Source organism: Sinocyclocheilus grahami, unplaced genomic scaffold (assembly GCF_001515645.1).
Source record: "Sinocyclocheilus grahami isolate Dianchi unplaced genomic scaffold, SAMN03320097.WGS_v1.1 scaffold1802.1, whole genome shotgun sequence".
NCBI classification, from domain to species: Eukaryota; Metazoa; Chordata; class Actinopteri; order Cypriniformes; family Cyprinidae; genus Sinocyclocheilus; species Sinocyclocheilus grahami.
The window spans coordinates 63,935-83,447 of NW_015506981.1; the positions used below are offsets into that span (position 1 = coordinate 63,935).

The 19,513-nt window shown below is 36.6% G+C and overlaps 1 protein-coding gene across 1 annotated transcript in view; it reads left to right on the forward strand.

The window, feature by feature from the left end:
* LOC107572732 (vasodilator-stimulated phosphoprotein-like) overlaps positions 1-19,513 on the forward strand; it is a 61,931-nt gene that overhangs the window by 32,705 nt on the left and 9,713 nt on the right. Inside the window, exon 2 of the mRNA XM_016259168.1 lies at positions 13,594-13,765. Within this exon, the coding sequence (XP_016114654.1) occupies positions 13,594-13,765 (172 nt within the window). The remainder of the gene's footprint in view (positions 1-13,593; positions 13,766-19,513) is intronic.

The window sequence follows — 19,513 nt, forward strand, 5'->3', positions numbered from 1 at the left end:
AAATATTATGCACGTTTCTTCAAAGCATAATAAAATAACACGACTATCTTTGAAAAAAGTGCATAATTTATAATTTTATAAACCATATATAATTAATAAAGTTGCTAAACCAATTAGGAAAAAAAACCGCACCATGCATGTATGTATAGTTTAATACAAAGTACCGAAAACCAATCACAAAGAGTAGGCTACTTTCTTCATTTAAAAACATGAGATACAGTGGGATGGGGGAAAACCGTCATAAAGTCTTGAGACATGTTTTGTAAAAGTTGAACTTGCATTAATTTTACATGACTTTCTAAACATGCCGCTCTCTTGTGCGAGACGCGAGTGCAACGCTGATAGATGTCCCTCTAGAAAATGTGATAAATATGCGTTCTGTGTGAACGGCTTGGTTTCAGTTTCGCCGTAAACAACATCATCTCCACACCGATGCTCTCGTTTTCCGCAATATATTGAATGAACAACATAGCAGCGCCGCATCTAGTGGGTTCATCTAGATAGGCTAACAAAAGCATTAAAATGCAATGACACTTACATTGTCGTCGCATTTTGTGCGCCACTGATAAGGCTGCCTGACGGCTTACGCAGACCTAGAATATTTTTTTAAATTCGACGAATATTCAAAATTTGAATTTTTTTTGACAGCCCTAATGGAAAGACATGCTGATGCTTTTTTCTGCATTTGGCCAATCATACAATATTATTGGCAAATGACGATAAACTTCAAATGGCCAAATATCAGGCCTTTAATCAGACAAGTACAATACTAAAGAGTCGGAGAAGATCAATATGTTTGAGAAAAGAAATGGAATTGAACTAATTTGTGACATTTATTTTATGTTGTGGACATCATCGTTTGATTTTTGTGAAATGAAATTCAATTGCATGTGAACCAAACCCCTCATGTTAAGGAAATGTGTTGCTCTGGGACTAACAAAAAAACCATTAGAGCCAGATTTACATAGAGACATCCAGGAAACCAACCGGCTCCAAATCTATTGAACAGCTGAACATGAAAGCTGATGCTTCATGGTGCCAACAAAGCTCCCGATTGAAACAGTGAAATTTATTCACTGGGGTCTTGTGTGGCTTGTGTCGATTCGTTCTTTAACAGCAGGAAGTTGTTGTAGACCCCAAGTGGTGGGGCCTACAACCCCATTTTCACGCATAACAGTAACCTTTAAACTGTGACGTATTCGGTTTTACCGATCATAGTACACTTATTTGTTTGAAGACTGTTTCTTTCAGCATATGTGTCCAGATAACACAACACTGAGACCCATGTGCACAAGAGGTGATGTCATAACGACCAGCTGTTCCGCAGAGAACAACCGTTTTAATCACACTCTGTATATTCAGAGAGAGAGAGAGAGAGAGAGAGAGAGAGAGAGAGAGAGAGACTGACTGACTGAGTGTAATGGGGTTTAATGGACCTGATGGTAAAGGAGTCCACGATTTAGTCTTTATTAGCACAGATCTCATGAGTATGTCTAGACAGATGCAAAGAAATTGAATAGTACTGTATTGGCAAGAAAAAAAACCTCAGTTGATCTGTCTGGCATCACTTCCATAGACAAGGCTCCCCTGGATATGGAAACATAGACATCATATTTTAAATGTTAAAATGGCCATTTCCAGGTCTAGACAAGTCCATTTGGACTCACTGGATGATAAAATGGTTTGTGAAAACACAAATAATAATTAGTCCTAACTTTATGTACTACTACAAAAAAAAGATGAGTGCGACTGATTCAGCTGATTCAAACTGATGAGTTTTGAATTTAAAGTGATAGGCCACACAAAAATGAACATTCTGTCATTATTTACTCACCATCATGTTATTTACTCAACACCAAACCTGTATGAATTACTTTCCTCTGCTAAACACAAAAGAAGATATTTTAAAGAATGTGGGTAAGGGTAACCAAACTGTTTCTGGTACCCATTGACTTCCATAGTGTTTTTTTAATAGTATGTATGTCATTGTCAATTTTTTTCTTAAATACATTTTCTTTTTTTTTTTCAAAGTTTTCAACTTTGAAACATTCTTTTATGTTCAACAGAAGAAAAAAAACTCCTACCGTTTTGGACTTGAGGGTGAGTAAATGATGGCAGAATTTTCTTTTTTGGGTGAATTATTACTTTAAAATATTAGCAACATTTAATGAGAACATGTTTTTTCTCCTATAAAAACTATTAAAAAAGATTTTTCAGTTGTAAATAAACCAAATATTGTTGGAGTTTGTTTTACCAGAAAATACTATTTCAGTCTTTCTTCAAAATTGCATTTTCTTTCAGTGTAATACCACCTACCATTCTGGGCTGCATTTCTCAAAAGCATCGTAAGCCTAAGTTGATCATAGCTTCATTGATCACAATGGTTCTACGATCAACTTAGGCTTACGATGCTTTTGGGAAACGCAGCCCTGAGTAGCAGTAGCACATTTCAAATGCAAGGCCATTGGCTTTTCTCATTTTAGCAATTTCAGATATTTTGTAAAAGCTGTAGTTATTGACTCCCACAGCAGATACTGCTTTATTTTCTTTTCCCTAGTTTGCCTTTTTAGTCAAATGAAAATTAATACAATACAAGTGTTCTTGTTTGAGGTTGCTGTCGGTTTCTGAGGTTAAGTGCGGCAGTCATATGGACAGCCTGAGATAAATTGGTCTGGTGTCCTGAGATGTCTGGTGTCTGACCCCAGCGTTGGCCATGACTCTCGACGTTCTGTGGCAGATCAGTATGTCCAGACCAGATGATTCATCCCCAACAGATCTCCAGTAATGAATCGCATTTACTGCATTATTAACTCCAGGAATTTCATATTAAATTTGTCTTTCTGGTTTTTTAACTCAGTCCACTTGATATTAACTGCAAGCACCCCTGGAGTTTTACTGATGAGCGTGTTAGGACAACAGGGAGCGGAATGATTGGCTGCCTCTTCTCGACTTCCCCTTCACTGTGAAGGGGGGCTCTCCCAGGAAAAATCTGTCAGTGGGAGATATGCTCCAACCTGTAAAAGGAATTGAGAGCAAAAACCTACTGCCATGTTTGATCGGCCAAATATGGCCATGTGGAGTGCTAGCCAGGGACGTAAAGTAGGAGGAATGTGTTTCTGTTGCTGCTTCAAAGAGCTTTTGCTGAATGTTGAGGAAGCAGTGTCTTAAAGGGCTAGATCACTCAATAGTGAAAATTGTCATCTGTTGCGCAGCCTTATATCACTTCAAACTTGTATGATGTTCTTTCTTCCGTGGAACACAAAAGGGGAATTTTTCAGGAATGTCCTGGCCTTTGTTTTCCATACAGTGGAAGTGAATAATGTTTGATGTTCAAATCAAAGTTGATCAGTACCACATCTTAACGGTGCAAGATTGAATTTAATGTCAAATGTTAACTTGAAATGTAGTTAAAAAGTCAAATTGAGCTACTTTGATGCTTGTTTTGTCTGTTTTATTATGGAGTTTGACAGCCCATTCACTTTCATTATATAAAAATACAGTAGTGATAGAAAGCTTGTGAGCCTTTAAAGGTATAGTTCACCTAAAATGTAACTTCGGACGTGATTTTCTCACCCTCATGTCGTTAAAAATTGGTATGCCTTTTTCTTCTGTGAAATATGAAGATATATGGAAGAACATGGATTCCAAACAATACTGGACCCCAGTGAGCTTCAATATATAGACATAAAACACTTTTTTAAAGATATGTTCCACAGAAGAAAGTAAATCATACAGGATCGGAATGACGTGAAATTGTAAGTAAATGATGGCAAAATTGTCCTTTTAAAGACGTTTGCATACATTTTTGCATAAATTTAACAAGCAGTTGAGATCTTAGTCCAAGTCATCATCTTCAACACAGAGAATCAAATTACATTGTGTATTTTACTTAAGCAAAATTACTCAAGAATGAATGTCTGGAAAAACCTAAACCAACCAAACGCTTATCTGTGGAAAAAGTGCTTGTGGGCTTTCTTGGATGAACTGCTCTCTTCAAGTCCTTCCCCAACGTTTCTGTTGGATTCAGATAAGGGCTTTTATTAGGCCTTTCCAAAACATGACATTCTTCTATTTTAACCACCTTCAAGACTTTCCCGTTATTTCCAACTAAATGCAGTGATTTGCTCCTTGCTTTCCTGCCATGGAATGCTAAACACTTGTATTAGCCAGTGCTGGAGAGGTCTATAGATACTTGAATGTTACTGTGGAGTTCTTCGTGAGCTTCCTGACTATTATACATCTTGCTCTTGGAGTGTTTTTGTTGCACGACCTCTCCTAGATAGAGTAACAGTGGTGTTGAATGCTTTCCATTGGTAGACTATGGACCTCAAACCATAGGCGGAGAGTGAACCAACTCCAGGGTAAGGCTAAAAGCAGCCAAATGTATTAAACATCATAAACCCGTCTTTTTAGACAATAACAAGACATGGGTGTCATGTAGGCTTAAAAAATGTTTAATGGGACTGAATTTGTATTTAACATGATTGCAATTGAATAAAATCGTTAGAAATTGATAAGTATATAACGTTTCCTTTCCACGTTTATTCAAACAGCGTATAAATTATATATAGAAAGTGACATAAACACTAACAGTTTAAGCACTCTCCAAAAAAAAAAAAAAACTATTGTTATAATCACTGAAGCTGTATACACTGTGAAATGAATCTCTTACTTACATTGTACGTACATCTGCGCTTTGTTGTTTATTATGAGAGAATTCGCAAGAGTCCGGTATTCAGTCAGCGAACGCACGCACACTCAACAAAACTGATGAGTTTGAACGATGACTCATCTGAACTCCTCTGATTGGCCATTGCATTCCGAAGCTCAACATAATTGTGTGTGATTGGTTAAAATGCGCAACACCGTAAAAACATCTAAAATGAAATACGGTGCAGCATGAGCAGATCTTAATCTAATGCCGCAATCGACACTGTCTATTCATATTCATTTTGTTAGCAACAGACGTAATAATTTAATTTGTTTATGCAGGGGCATTTTTGTCCAATTTAGTGGGATTTTTGCCACTTGTCCCCAGGCCAAGCCTTACACACGCTCCGCCTATGCCTCAAACTCTTTTCCAGCCTGGTAGAGCCTATATACGCAATAATACAGACATAAACTGAGTCTAAAACGTTTTGAGCTTGTCCACTGTTGACCACTTCAAAAATGGGACGTGTTGTGAGAAAGCACACAAAAACAAGTGATCCAAATTTTACGGTTATACCAAAACACACAGTTTATGGTTGAAATTAATTTGCACAATTTTCCTTCAAGGGATGAAAAAGCCATTTGGAATTGTGCTTGGGAGTGTTTTGCTTTGATGAGAGAGTTTTTTTTTTCACAGAGGAGAAAGGAGAAAGGAAAAATGAACTGTTAAGGTGACTCTTGCATGATTCAGTGCTTCTTACAGAGACTCTAAAAGCTGTAGCCTACAGCACTTCGAACAACAAGCTGAGACTTGAGAGATGAGACAAAGAGAAAAGTTACTGTAACTAGAGCAAAGCAAGTAAGCGCTTTAGCTTTGCTTCGCCACTGTCTTTGACAGGCATTACAGACTTTCCTTAAGCTTTGAATGACCAATTAAAGTCTTTAATCATGATTGAAATTGGTTTTGGATTTATTTGTTTTGGTCCTGACAAAAAAAAAAAAAAAAAGTCATGGTACTCTCTAAAAAAAAAAAAAAAACTTAAGATAACACATTTACTATTAACTAAGAGTTTTCCCTGAATAAACTCTGAAAATGCTGCTTATTAATAGTTAATAAGGTAGTTGTTAAAGGGGTCATCGGATGCAAAATTCAATTTTACATGTTGTTTGAACATAAATGTGTGTTGGCAGGGTTTGTACACATCCACCCTATAATGATAAAAATCCACAATTTTTTAAAATCCCTATAAATAATATCCCCTTTCTCAAATCAAGCCGTTCTCAGCTTCTTGGCTTTGTGACGTCACACAGACACAGGCCCCTCCCATGATTGTTGATTGACACTAGCGTTTTACCTCAGACCCGCCCTGAGTGAGCTGTCATCAGTCCGCCATTGTTTCACCTCCGGAGCAGATGTAGACAAGAATGACTCCTAAGCGATTGAGGTGTTCTGTTGCTGGATGTAATAATGAACATAGCAGTCGTCATTTACTCCCGACATCTGAAGACGCAGTGGATTACTTTTGTTTTTGAAGGGAACGTGCCCCCGATCTACCTCAATGCATTTGTTTTTGTGCGAATCATTCGTGATCCAGCCTCACCTACAGAATAAGTGAGTATAAGGTTCTTTTATGAATCTTTGCAAATCGTCTTTTCTAATAACGTGCTAGTTAGCAAGTTCCGCGGCTAAAGTAAACGTTCTCATGGGAACGGCTTGTCACCCCACAGAAGAGAGGGGCGGGGTGAGAAGAGCTCATTAGCATTTAAAGAAACATGCACTAAAACGGGTTGCAATGTGCAGAGCTGTTTTTTGCAAGGTAAAAAGGGTGTTGTTTTACACTATCATTGTGAAATTTTATCCAACGTATGTTATAGACCTTTCCCTAAAGAATCATATCAACTTATGGAAAATGGGCATCCGATGACCCCTTTAAGTTATGGTATGGGGTAGGATTAAGGGGTCTAAAATATGGCCATGCAGAATAAGGCATCGACATGTGTTTTATAAGTACTAATAAACAGCCAATATGCTAGTAATATTCATGTTGTTAAGCTACTAGTTTTTTTTTGTGAGAATTGGTCCTTAAAATAAAGTATTATCCTTATTCCTAACGTCAAAAACTTCCATGTTACTACCATGTTTTTTTTTCCTTTTCTTTTTTTTTAACCATAGTAATACTATGCTCATTTGGATGTCTACCATGCAATTATGGAACTCTTGTAAATACCATGGCTCTCATATGAGAATCATTCTGTGCCATTGTAGTTTAGTTGTCTTGCTCAGCAGTGATAGTTTTTCCAGTATTGGGCTTGAACCATTGACCTTTTGTATTTTCCAGCCTTACAGCACTAAGCCACCTTACACACATCCTCTTCATGAGAACGAAGGAGTGATTAAGAAAAGTTTTATTTCGCGACTGCATAATGCTGCTCAGTCTTTTAGTTGATATGGAAATGTGGTTAATGAAAAACATAGTGGTTGTAATGTTACACTGTAAATGTTGGACATCTGTGTGCCATAGAAGTATAGCAAATTTACAGATTCTCTCGAAATAAAATTGACCAGTTGAGAGGAAAATAAAATATTTGGATTTAAAAAACCAAGGAATTTTGGCATTCTGGTTGGTGAATATGTGGTGTGTAAGATTTGTTTTTATGTAATATCCAGTAGCCTGTCATTTCAACATTATAGCTTCTCAGAACACATTAGAAATCACTTACATGAGTGGAAAGCAGATCTAGAATTTCACCCATGGAAATATGCTTTTTCTCCAGTTCTAATTATAAATGACCACAAGTATCCAAAACGTTGTGTACTTGGAAAGGACAGCAGTGATGGGTCATGAAAACCCTTTTTTTTTTTTTCCCTTCATTGAACTTCAAAATATTTCACACCAATCAAAATTTAGTTTCGATTGAATTTGTCCTCTACATCCTTGAGTACTTGGCTGAAATGTATTTATGATATGTTTAGCTTTATTTGTGAATAAAATTAACCAGCATTGTTAATCTTGAATGATTTTAAAATTCTCATCAGTTTCTCTGAAGACTTTGGCAGCAGGTCATTTTTATACCACCTCTTATAAATCACATATAAGCAAAAGCTAAAACAGTTTTAACCCAGCTGTTAATTCTATTTATATACCATTCAATAATTGCTTAACCAGAGGACCTGTTGAGTGTGAGCATTTATTGAAATTTATACATAAACCCATACAGTTAAAACTGTATAAGCAAGACTTGACAGCTGATCTAAACAGCTATAAAGCATGACACATTCTGCTGAGAGAAAGACCCTTCGAGTCCCATGAGTTCACATTCTTTTCTTCTTTTGTCCAAACACACATCTGCCAGTCTGCGTATCTTATCCTCAGTGAGTCACTTTAATTACACTGTGACCATTCAGCCCTTAACTTCCCCCTTTGAGGCGTTGTTGAGCTGGAGAACCAGGTATTCATGTTGTTAAGCTACTAGTTTTTTTTTGTGAGAATTGGTCCTTAAAATAAAGTATTATCCTTATTCCTAACGTCAAAAACTTCCATGTTACTACCATGTTTTTTTTTCCTTTTCTTTTTTTTTAACCATAGTAATACTATGCTCATTTGGATGTCTACCATGCAATTATGGAACTCTTGTAAATACCATGGCTCTCATATGAGAATCATTCTGTGCCATTGTAGTTTAGTTGTCTTGCTCAGCAGTGATAGTTTTTCCAGTATTGGGCTTGAACCATTGACCTTTTGTATTTTCCAGCCTTACAGCACTAAGCCACCTTACACACATCCTCTTCATGAGAACGAAGGAGTGATTAAGAAAAGTTTTATTTCGCGACTGCATAATGCTGCTCAGTCTTTTAGTTGATATGGAAATGTGGTTAATGAAAAACATAGTGGTTGTAATGTTACACTGTAAATGTTGGACATCTGTGTGCCATAGAAGTATAGCAAATTTACAGATTCTCTTGAAATAAAATTGACCAGTTGAGAGGAAAATAAAATATTTGGATTTAAAAAACCAAGGAATTTTGGCATTCTGGTTGGTGAATATGTGGTGTGTAAGATTTGTTTTCATGTAATATCCAGTAGCCTGTCATTTCAACATTATAGCTTCTCAGAACACATTAGAAATCACTTACATGAGTGGAAAGCAGATCTAGAATTTCACCCATGGAAATATGCTTTTTCTCCAGTTCTAATTATAAATGACCACAAGTATCCAAAACGTTGTGTACTTGGAAAGGACAGCAGTGATGGGTCATGAAAACCCTTTTTTTTTTTTTCCCTTCATTGAACTTCAAAATATTTCACACCAATCAAAATTTAGTTTCGATTGAATTTGTCCTCTACATCCTTGAGTACTTGGCTGAAATGTATTTATGATATGTTTAGCTTTATTTGTGAATAAAATTAACCAGCATTGTTAATCTTGAATGATTTTAAAATTCTCATCAGTTTCTCTGAAGACTTTGGCAAACACATTAGAAATCACTTACATGAGTGGAAAGCAGATCTAGAATTTCACCCATGGAAATATGCTTTTTCTCCAGTTCTAATTATAAATGACCACAAGTATCCAAAACGTTGTGTACTTGGAAAGGACAGCAGTGATGGGTCATGAAAACCCTTTTTTTTTTTTCCCTTCATTGAACTTCAAAATATTTCACACCAATCAAAATTTAGTTTCGATTTAATTTGTCCTCTACATCCTTGAGTACTTGGCTGAAATGTATTTATGATATGTTTAGCTTTATTTGTGAATAAAATTAACCAGCATTGTTAATCTTGAATGATTTTAAAATTCTCATCAGTTTCTCTGAAGACTTTGGCAGCAGGTCATTTTTATACCACCTCTTATAAATCACATATAAGCAAAAGCTAAAACAGTTTTAACCCAGCTGTTAATTCTATTTATATACCATTCAATAATTGCTTAACCAGAGGACCTGTTGAGTGTGAGCATTTATTGAAATTTATACAAAATTTAGTTTCGATTTAATTTGTCCTCTACATCCTTGAGTACTTGGCTGAAATGTATTTATGATATGTTTAGCTTTATTTGTGAATAAAATTAACCAGCATTGTTAATCTTGAATGATTTTAAAATTCTCATCAGTTTCTCTGAAGACTTTGGCAGCAGGTCATTTTTATACCACCTCTTATAAATCACATATAAGCAAAAGCTAAAACAGTTTTAACCCAGCTGTTAATTCTATTTATATACCATTCAATAATTGCTTAACCAGAGGACCTGTTGAGTGTGAGCATTTATTGAAATTTATACATAAACCCATACAGTTAAAACTGTATAAGCAAGACTTGACAGCTGATCTAAACAGCTATAAAGCATGACACATTCTGCTGAGAGAAAGACCCTTCGAGTCCCATGAGTTCACATTCTTTTCTTCTTTTGTCCAAACACACATCTGCCAGTCTGCGTATCTTATCCTCAGTGAGTCACTTTAATTACACTGTGACCATTCAGCCCTTAACTTCCCCCTTTGAGGCGTTGTTGAGCTGGAGAACCAGGTGAACAGAGAGGAACAGAACATATTTGAGAAGTTAAAGGAGAGATGAAGAGACATGAGTTTGAGTTTCAGACAGATTGGTGGGCTTGACTCTACTTGTTAGTGTTCAAGGGCAGCTGTCAGCACAGCCTTATACAGACATTTCTTCAGCCATGCTCCGCAGTTTCCTGTTAACTCCTTCATTCCTAGGAAACTGGCAATTTGTGGTTCTATAGTAGAGTGTCATATATATTTAAAGTAAAGACAGTCTGTTATGTTGTTTAAATTGCAGATTATTTCTGGAGAGCTGCGTGCTTAAACTTTGCATAAAGTGGGTTACTGAAAGTCCGCCCGCCCGCTACAAGCACTGTGATTCATGCATGGGATGACTGTTATTCCAGTTTCATCTATGTTTATTGTATCTGTCCCTACCAAATTAAAAACAAAAAGCTAATTATTGTGTGAAGGATACAATGTAAAACGTACATTTTCTGTACGCCCGTTTTGCATTGGGTCAGAGGGAATAATGCTGTTTATGTTGTGAATTAATTATATCTGTTTTATATGTATGGATTTAGTTACTGTCAAGACTGCTTCATACAGTGTGCATTTGCTTGTTATCTGTCCATGAAGGCAATTGTTTATGTACAGTATGCGTGTGTGCATGCCTTTCTCTTCATTAATAATTCACTGCACACACTCGGTTTCATCCCTAGTTCCAGCTCGGCCTTCCCATATTAAAAATGTATTTATTTCTCATAACTGTATGGCTGAGTCTAAGCCAAGCTCATCCTGATCTCCCTCCTCCTTCACTTATCCTCTGTTCTTTCTGTGATTGCTGTTGTCCTGTCTTTCCTTCCATCTGGTTAACCTAAGCTCCCCTCCAATAGCAATCAACATCTGGGCACGAGGAGCATGTGTGTGTGTAAAAGAAAAAACACTCGGCAAGCCATAGAGTCAGTCCTTATTCGGCATTTCTTGGAGCAGGAAGTGGGCTGTGGCCTCTGATTGTGATGTCACAAGAAGAGGAGATTGTATCACAGTTTGCAAAACATGAGGGAGAAAAAATGAGGAAAACTTTTAAATAAGTGACTTTGGTCACTTATGTCACAGGCCTTTTTATTTCATTTTTATATTTATAATACTGTTTATTTTATCAATTTATTTTAATTTTTTGCTTTACAGTGCCTTTTATGAATGCCTTTTATGATTTGAAAATCCATTTGACATATATTTAGTCATTTAAAATGTATGAAAATATAAATAAATATATTTTAATATTTGAAGCATTTCTTATATACTGTATATATATATTTTTATTTATTTAATTTTTTTATTAATAACTGTCCCTCTGTTGTAGTGTCATTTCCCTCTCGACAAACAGTTTTGCCCCTGATAAGCTTTTATCAAATGTTAGTGTAATTGGATACCATTTCAACACAACTTTCAGTGAAGAAAACGTGCAAACAGAATAATTTTATTGTGTCATTTCCATCTGAGCTGTATGTATTTTTGTCAAATTATGCAGTGAAACTAACAGAAAAAAAATCATAAAAATGTAATTTCCACCACAAAATGCTATTAAACACAACACATAATATGAGATTAAATTTAATTCAATTCAAGTTTATTTGTATAGCGCTTTTTACAATACAAATTTTTGCAAAGCAACTTTACAGCAAATTAAGTTTCTACAATATTTAGTGGTAGCTTATCAGTGGTGACTGTCAGTTAATGTACATATGGCAGAAATGTACGGAAAAATCAATTAAAGACGTAATCAAACAGATGATGAACACTATTAACAGCAATTATTATATGATGTAATCAAACTTATAGCAAAATTTGGTAGTTCTGTATGTTGTTTCAGGGTTGGCATCATCTGAGATCCTCTGAGGGGTTGCATCATCTCTTCTCAGGTGTTCTGGATCCAGACTGAAGCTTGTGTAAATCCTAGTTACCACGGGATGTATGCATGTTTTATTTACTATGTTTGTCTCTCTAGTACTGCTTGTGTGGTGGTCAAGAATGACCTTTTTATCTAGTAAAATGAATGCGCTAGGCTATATTTTAGTTTCATAATGTTTTTTGTATTATATTTTGTATTTTTAGAGGATTTGTATGATACAAAATTATATTTATGGAATATTTATGATCCATTTATTACCTATTAACCACTTTTTGAGCATAGACCTGAAAACGAAATTTTCAACTTAAAGGGAACATTAGATGCCCATTTTTCCACAAGTTGGTATGATTCTTTAGGGTTTTTATGAAATGTCTGTAACATACTTTAGTTAAAATTCCCCAATGGTCTTGTAAAACAACACCCTTTTTACCTAATAAAAACGACTCCGTTCACAGCGACCCGTTTTAGTGCATGTCTATTTAAATGATAATGAGCTACTGCTCACCCCGCCCCTCTCTTCCGTAAAGACCCTACACACTAGAAATCTAACCAAATGTAAAAAAAAAAATTTAAAAAAAGTGAATATTTAATTTGATGTCCCCTTGGAACTGTGAAAATAAAAGCCTAAGGTCAAAACATGTTATATTTAAAATTTGAGGTTGATAAATAAAACATTTCATTTAATTTTCATATAGTTCAGTTGCTTTGACACAGTCTGTATTGTTAAAAGCGCTATATAAATAAAGGTGACTTGATTTCAGTAAGAGCTTTCAGTAAGATTTTGGGCGCAGTACCAAATGTTTCCACTAAATGAAATTTGCTTCCCATTCATTTTTGACCACGAATACTACTAATGTGACTAATTTTTTTTAGGACCATTTAACCTATTTGAATTCAAAATTCTGAACAATTCTAAAAAAACTGAGATGCTGCATTTTTCAGTAAATTAAATAGTGTGATATCATATAGGCCTGTACTGGCTTTATGTACAAGTCATCATCCATCTTGCTCTCTAAGATATATCTATCAGCCATCAAACAATCCAAATTGGCCAACCTCTACTCACCTTCATGTTGTCTGAAATCGTTATTCTGAAAGCGCCACACATATACATCAAAACATGTAAATAACAGAATTTCCATTCAAACAGTTCCTTTAAGAAGTGGGTCTGTTTGTACATTTATGTGTGGGAATGTGATACATGGCCAATATGTTTCTAGAACCTGCTTTCTCTCCTGAGCAGCAGAATGTCGAGCACTTCCTGTCTTTGTCTGCCCCCATTGTTGGTACTTGCTGGGCTTGTTTTGATCAGACAGACTTCTCCTCCTACCTCACACATTTCTAACCACACTTGTCTCTTTGTTCATTATATCTCAGTCTCTGTTCCCCCTCTGTTTGTCATCCTTTTCCCAGTATCCAATGCCTGTTTCTCTTTCTCTTTTCTCTCCTATCTTGCAGTTTTAAAAAGCAGGTTTATTTATACACTGTAAATGTATTTAATGTAATCTCTCTCTTTCTTTCTTATGCACAGTGAGTCAAGTATCTGTCAGGCACGGGCCACTGTGATGATCTACAATGATGCCGATAAGAAGTGGGTCCCGGCAGGCACGGGTGCCCAAGCTTTCAGCAGGGTTCAAATCTACCACAACCCCAGCAATAACGCCTTCAGAGTGGTGGGACGAAAGTTGCAGACCGACCAGCAGGTAAACAAACTACAGTCAGCCAGATGTAGCATGGGGTTGCAGACAAACAAACCATTTTACTTTGAAGATAACACTGCAGAGGGCTGACACATTCAGGGTAACTGGAAAAAAGGTCTTTCCAAACGTTGCCTCAAGCACACACTTTAAAATAGTCTTTCATAATGTATTTTTTCACTTGCTAAAGACCAGCAGCACATAATACAGTTTAATACTGTGTTTATCCTAATAATGGCAAAGGGATAGTTCACCCAAAAATTTGAATAATTAATTTACTGACCCTCGTGTCATTCCAGACCCACATTATTGTTTTCCCTCAAGATTACAAAAAGAGAAATTTAGCAGAATGGCAACACCGCTTTTCCCATATTACAAAAGTGAGTGCATACTGGGATGTCAAGTCATCAAAGACGAAAAAAAAAGATAAATGTACAAACAAAGGTGGTCCATAACAGAATTGATATGCATATACAAGTGACCCCATCAAAACCCTTGAACTGATATAATTCCACCAGAAGTGCATTTAATTAATTACAACTCCCATCCATGATTTTCTGTTTTTGTTTACCTGTCATTCAAGTCACTGAGCAGAAATTAAAAAAGTAATAATTTTTTTTAGAAATAAAGGAGTGATTATGCCATTAAAAGGCAACACGGTGCAACAAAGTAATTTTTTTCTAAATAAATTAATACTTTTATTCAGCAAGGATACATTAATTTGATAAGTGTTATTGTAATGTTACAAAAGATTTTTATTTCAAATATAAATAAAAACGTTTCATGAAAAAAGCAGCACAAGTGTTTTCAACATTTATAATAATTTATTTTATATTTATGATAAGAAGAAATTCTTATGTAACATTTATAATGCAGACATGTTCACAAGTCCCTAAGGTCCAAGTCAAGTCTCAAGTCTCTTTGTATCTATTTTTAGCAATAGCCAAACAATTAGAATATAACAATAATAATTCAAATTTTTATTAAAGGTGGGGTAAGCGATTTTTCAAAAACGCTTTAGAAAACGAATAGCAAAACGAACTTGTAGCCAATCAGCAGTAAGGGGCGTGTCTACTCATGATGTGGAGGAGAGAGAGTTCAGTGCACATGACAGACATTAGCCGAGCCGAGCAACAGAAAGATAGAGATGGCGGATAAAAAACAAAAGAGGAAAACGTCTGCGGAACAAAAGAAGGCTTAAGGCAAGAAATATCGACCCATGTAAATATCGGATCAGCTTTCCAGCGCTGGAGAGAACTCAAGGAGCGGAAGGCCTATGATTGGATGCCGAGGTTGCTTTGTTTCTTCTCGATAGGTGAGTAACCGTGTCTGCGCCACAACAGCTAAAGTCTGTCTAGTACACTGGACACGTCAAAGCGACCGTTGAAAATCATTTGAAATTTGTGTCAATGCGTCATTAATAGAATGCAGCAGTAGTTTTCTGTCTGGGATTTGTTGTCGTGCCGCGCCGCATCCAGTGTAGACCATAGATATGTATATACTGTATATATTTATTGTGAAGACCGCATCACTGATTATAATGAGTTCCATAGTATTTTGTCACGCCGCGCCACTCGTGTCCGGTGTAGACACGGTATAACATTGGTTTTGCTTTGTTTCACAGAACATACGAACGTGGGTTGCGTACGTATGTGTGGGCCGGAGCTATCGAAATAGGGGCGTGTTTGTTTTGGTGATTTTAAATGTCAACATTGGCTACCAGAAATCACTTACCCCACCTTTAATATTAGTAGTGGTTGCAGTAATATATTACTACTGTAATACAGCTGCACTGTAAAATTTATGTAAATGAATATTTTACAATGCGTATATTATTCAATTTTACAATAGCAAAATTAAATGGCTCTAACTGCCAGAATATAATTTCTGTTTCTGAGTTTACAGTCCATCCATCACCTGCATCCCTCTATCTTGAGTTCTCTCTTCCCCTCCCAACACTGTTGCCCTCTATACCCACAGACACGAATGCTCCCCAGAGATGATTACTGAAGTAGATGTTGTTTCCTGTAAGATAGCCAAACCATTTCCTGTGCCAGTTAGGCCCTCCTCCCCCATTCCCATGACTCTACCTCTCCACACTCCATCTGTCTGACCCACAAACTCATTTCTCTTTGTCTGAATGACTGACTCAGTGACTTTTGTCTCTTTCTGTACAGCTCTTTCTGTGTAGAGTCTGCTATTCTGTTCTGTATTTTTGATGGCAGTGCTTCTTTGTTGCTGGCATGTTGAACTTTTTTGGACATTTTCTTCTTCTCTCTCTTCCTTTTCTCTCCTCCGCTCTACTTTGTGGAATTGTAATACAAACAGAGAAATGAGGCGTCAGCACATTCACTAAAGGCGAACGCTCACACACACTCGATCTCTCACACACTCACTCATGCGTTCTGCAGAGGTAGAGCCACCTCCTGGACAATCTGTTAAACAAACTTTTATTTCTGTTGCAGTATGCAAAAAGTTTACAAATCTGTTTGAGCTTTGGGGTTGAAGTTTTAGGGCGGGTAGGAGAAAGTCTTTTGGCACATTCAAATATATGTTAATCTAAGTGTGTGTCATGTTCTTAGGTGAGTTGTTCTAGGATTGATTTTAAAAAATGTAAATAACTGTAAATAATCACACATTTGCTTAGAAAAGCACCATTAAGTATATAATTTAATACATTATTTATGATGGCTGAGCAAGTTCTTTAATAGAAAGGGGAATTTAAAGATGAATATTGTTTATGTATTTCATATGGCTGAACATGTTTGTCACTGGCTTTAAGGTCTGTTCACACTTGCATTACATCTTCAAGCTTTTTTTTAATTAACCTTGAGAACCCCGCATTTTGATTTCTTTCAGTTGCTCTTTTAAACACAAGAATGCGTCTTGAATTTTAAGAAACATTTTTCAAATCTTGTATACTTAAAATATAATTACTACTTTGTAAGTAAATAAATAATATCCCAACAGCTAATTATATTATTGCCTTTAAATTTATTAAAGTAAATAAATCCATGAACTAAAAAATATATTAATCTTAAGAGGTGTATTAAAATATAGTGGGGAAACTATTTATTTGATCCCCTGCTGATTTTGTAAGTTTGCCCACTTACAAAGAAATGAAGGGTCTGTCATTTTTATGTTAGGATTATTTTAACGTATAGAGACAGAATACCAACCAAAAAACCAGAAAAAACACATTATATAAAGGTTAGAAATTGATTTGCATCTCAGTGAGTGAAATAAGTATTTGATCCCCAAGCAAAACATGACTCAGTACAGCCCTCTACGAACACCTTGGCAATCGAATCGCCATTGGCTAGTACATTTTTTTGTTTACTTGCCAGACTGATAAATATATACATACATACACACACACATACACACACACACACACACACACACACACACATATATATACACACACACACACACGTTGGTTTTTATGGTTTATGAGGACTCTCCATAGGCGTAATGGTTTTTATACTGTTCAAACCGTATTTTCTATTGCCCTACACCTACCCTACCCCTAAACCTACCCCTCACAGGAAACTTTCTGCATTTTTTGATTTTCAAAAAAACTAATTCTGAATGATTTATAAGCCTTTTAAATTACGGGGACACTCAAAATGTCCTCATAAATCACTTCTCGTTGTAATACCTATGTCATACCCATGTCATTATACAAATTTGTGTCCTCATAAACCACATAAACATGCACACATATACACACACACACACACATACACATACATACATATATACACACACATACATATACATACACACATACACACACATATATACACATACTGTGTGTGTATATATATATATATATAATTCACAGTATTGAGAATCAAGCATATGTAAACTTTTGAACGGGGTCATTAACTTTTGTAATTAGAATTAAAACTCGATAACCATGTATGAATGCATATTAGTCATTTTAACTGAACTTCGGACTGGTGGTGTTGCTTTTTTGGTTATTCAGTGTTTCTGTAAAAAAAAAAAAAAAAACCATTGGGGAAAACCTAACAAAAATACTGATTAGATAATAATGATACGAATTCTACTAATAAGAAAAATATAAAACGCACCAAGGATTAATGAGCTACTGGATTCATGAATATTAATCAGGTTGTGTGCGTTCGCTCGAACTGATTTGCTGAAATCAAAACAGGGACGATAATAGGTGAGCGCCAGCCAATGAGATTGCCGTTTGCGCATTAGTTCAGCCCACTACCAGAGAAAGCGGTAATTCTTAAAAGTGGAAGAATTCCAAAGGAACTCCGTTATTTTGACACGAAAATACAACAAAGAATATCGTTTACACGAAGCGCGCATAGGTAGCACGTCAATTCTCTCTCTCTCCCTCTCTCTCTGCATGTGTGTGAAACAAAGCGACGGCGAGTCGTGCACCTTCACACTAGAGTTTACGGGACGTTGTACGTTGCACATCCATTCAGATGAACTGAAAAACAGCACAGATCACTTGACGGAGAGAGAAACTCTGAAGCGCTCAATCAGAGAGTGTTCGGTGAGTGAAAATATATCTGAGCTAAACTTATACTTAGCCTCCAACTCACACACTGGCGAGTAAAATCTGAGAATTTATCAGCAATTGGCTAATATTAGACATCATTTAGTCGCCAGAGTGAAGATTTAGTCGCATATGCGAGTGATTTACTCGCAATGTAGAGGGTTGCAGTACCTGGTGCAGAAACCCTTGTTGGCAAGCACAGAGGTAAGACATTTCTTGTAGTTGGTCACCAGGTTTGCACACTCCTCAGGAGGGATTTTGGTCCACTCCTTTTTACAGATCCTCTCTAAATCCTTAAGGTTTCTTGGCTGTCGTTTGGCAACTCAAAGTTTCAGCTCCCTCCACAGATTTTCTATAGTATTGAGGTCTGGAGACTGGCTAGGCCACTCCATGACCTTAATGTGCTTCTTGAGCCACTCCTTTGTTGCCTTGTCTAGCCTTGAAGACTTATCCATGACCCATCTTCAGTGTTCTGGCTGAGGGTAGGAGGTTCTCCAAGATTTTACAGTACATGGCCCCATTCATTTGCGATGCGATGAAGTCGTCCTATACCCTTAGCAGAAAAACAGCCCCAAAGCATAATGTTTCCACCTCCGTGCTTGACTGTAGGGATGGTGTTCTTGGGGTCATAGTCAGTATTTCTCTCCCTCCAAACACGGCGAGTCGAGTCAAGCCTTCTCTGAATCATTTTGATGTTCTTTGGCAAACTTTAAACAGGCCTGTACACGTGCCTTCTTGAGCAGGGGGACCTTGCGGGCGCTGCAGGATGTCAGTCCATTGCGGCGTAGTGTGTTACCAATGTTTTGCTTGGTGACTGAGGTCCCAACTGCCTTAAGATCATTAACAAGTTCCTCCCATGTAGTTCGGAGCTGATCCCTCACCTTTCTCATGATCATCCTTATCCCATGAGGCAAGCTCATGCACGGAGCTCCAGACCAAGGCAGATTGATGGTTTTGTATTTCTTCCAATTCTGAATAATTGCACCAACAGTTGTCTCCTCCTCACCAAGCTTCTTGCTGATGGTCTTGTAGCCCATTCAAGCTTTGTGCAGATCTACAATCTTGTCTCTGACATCCTTTGACTACTCTTTGGTCTTGCCCATGGTGGTGGGAGAGGTTGGAATGAAGATACAGATTGTGTGGACAGGTGTCTTATATAACTAACGAGCTGACATTAGGAGTAACTTCTTAAAGGAACACTCCACTATTTTTAA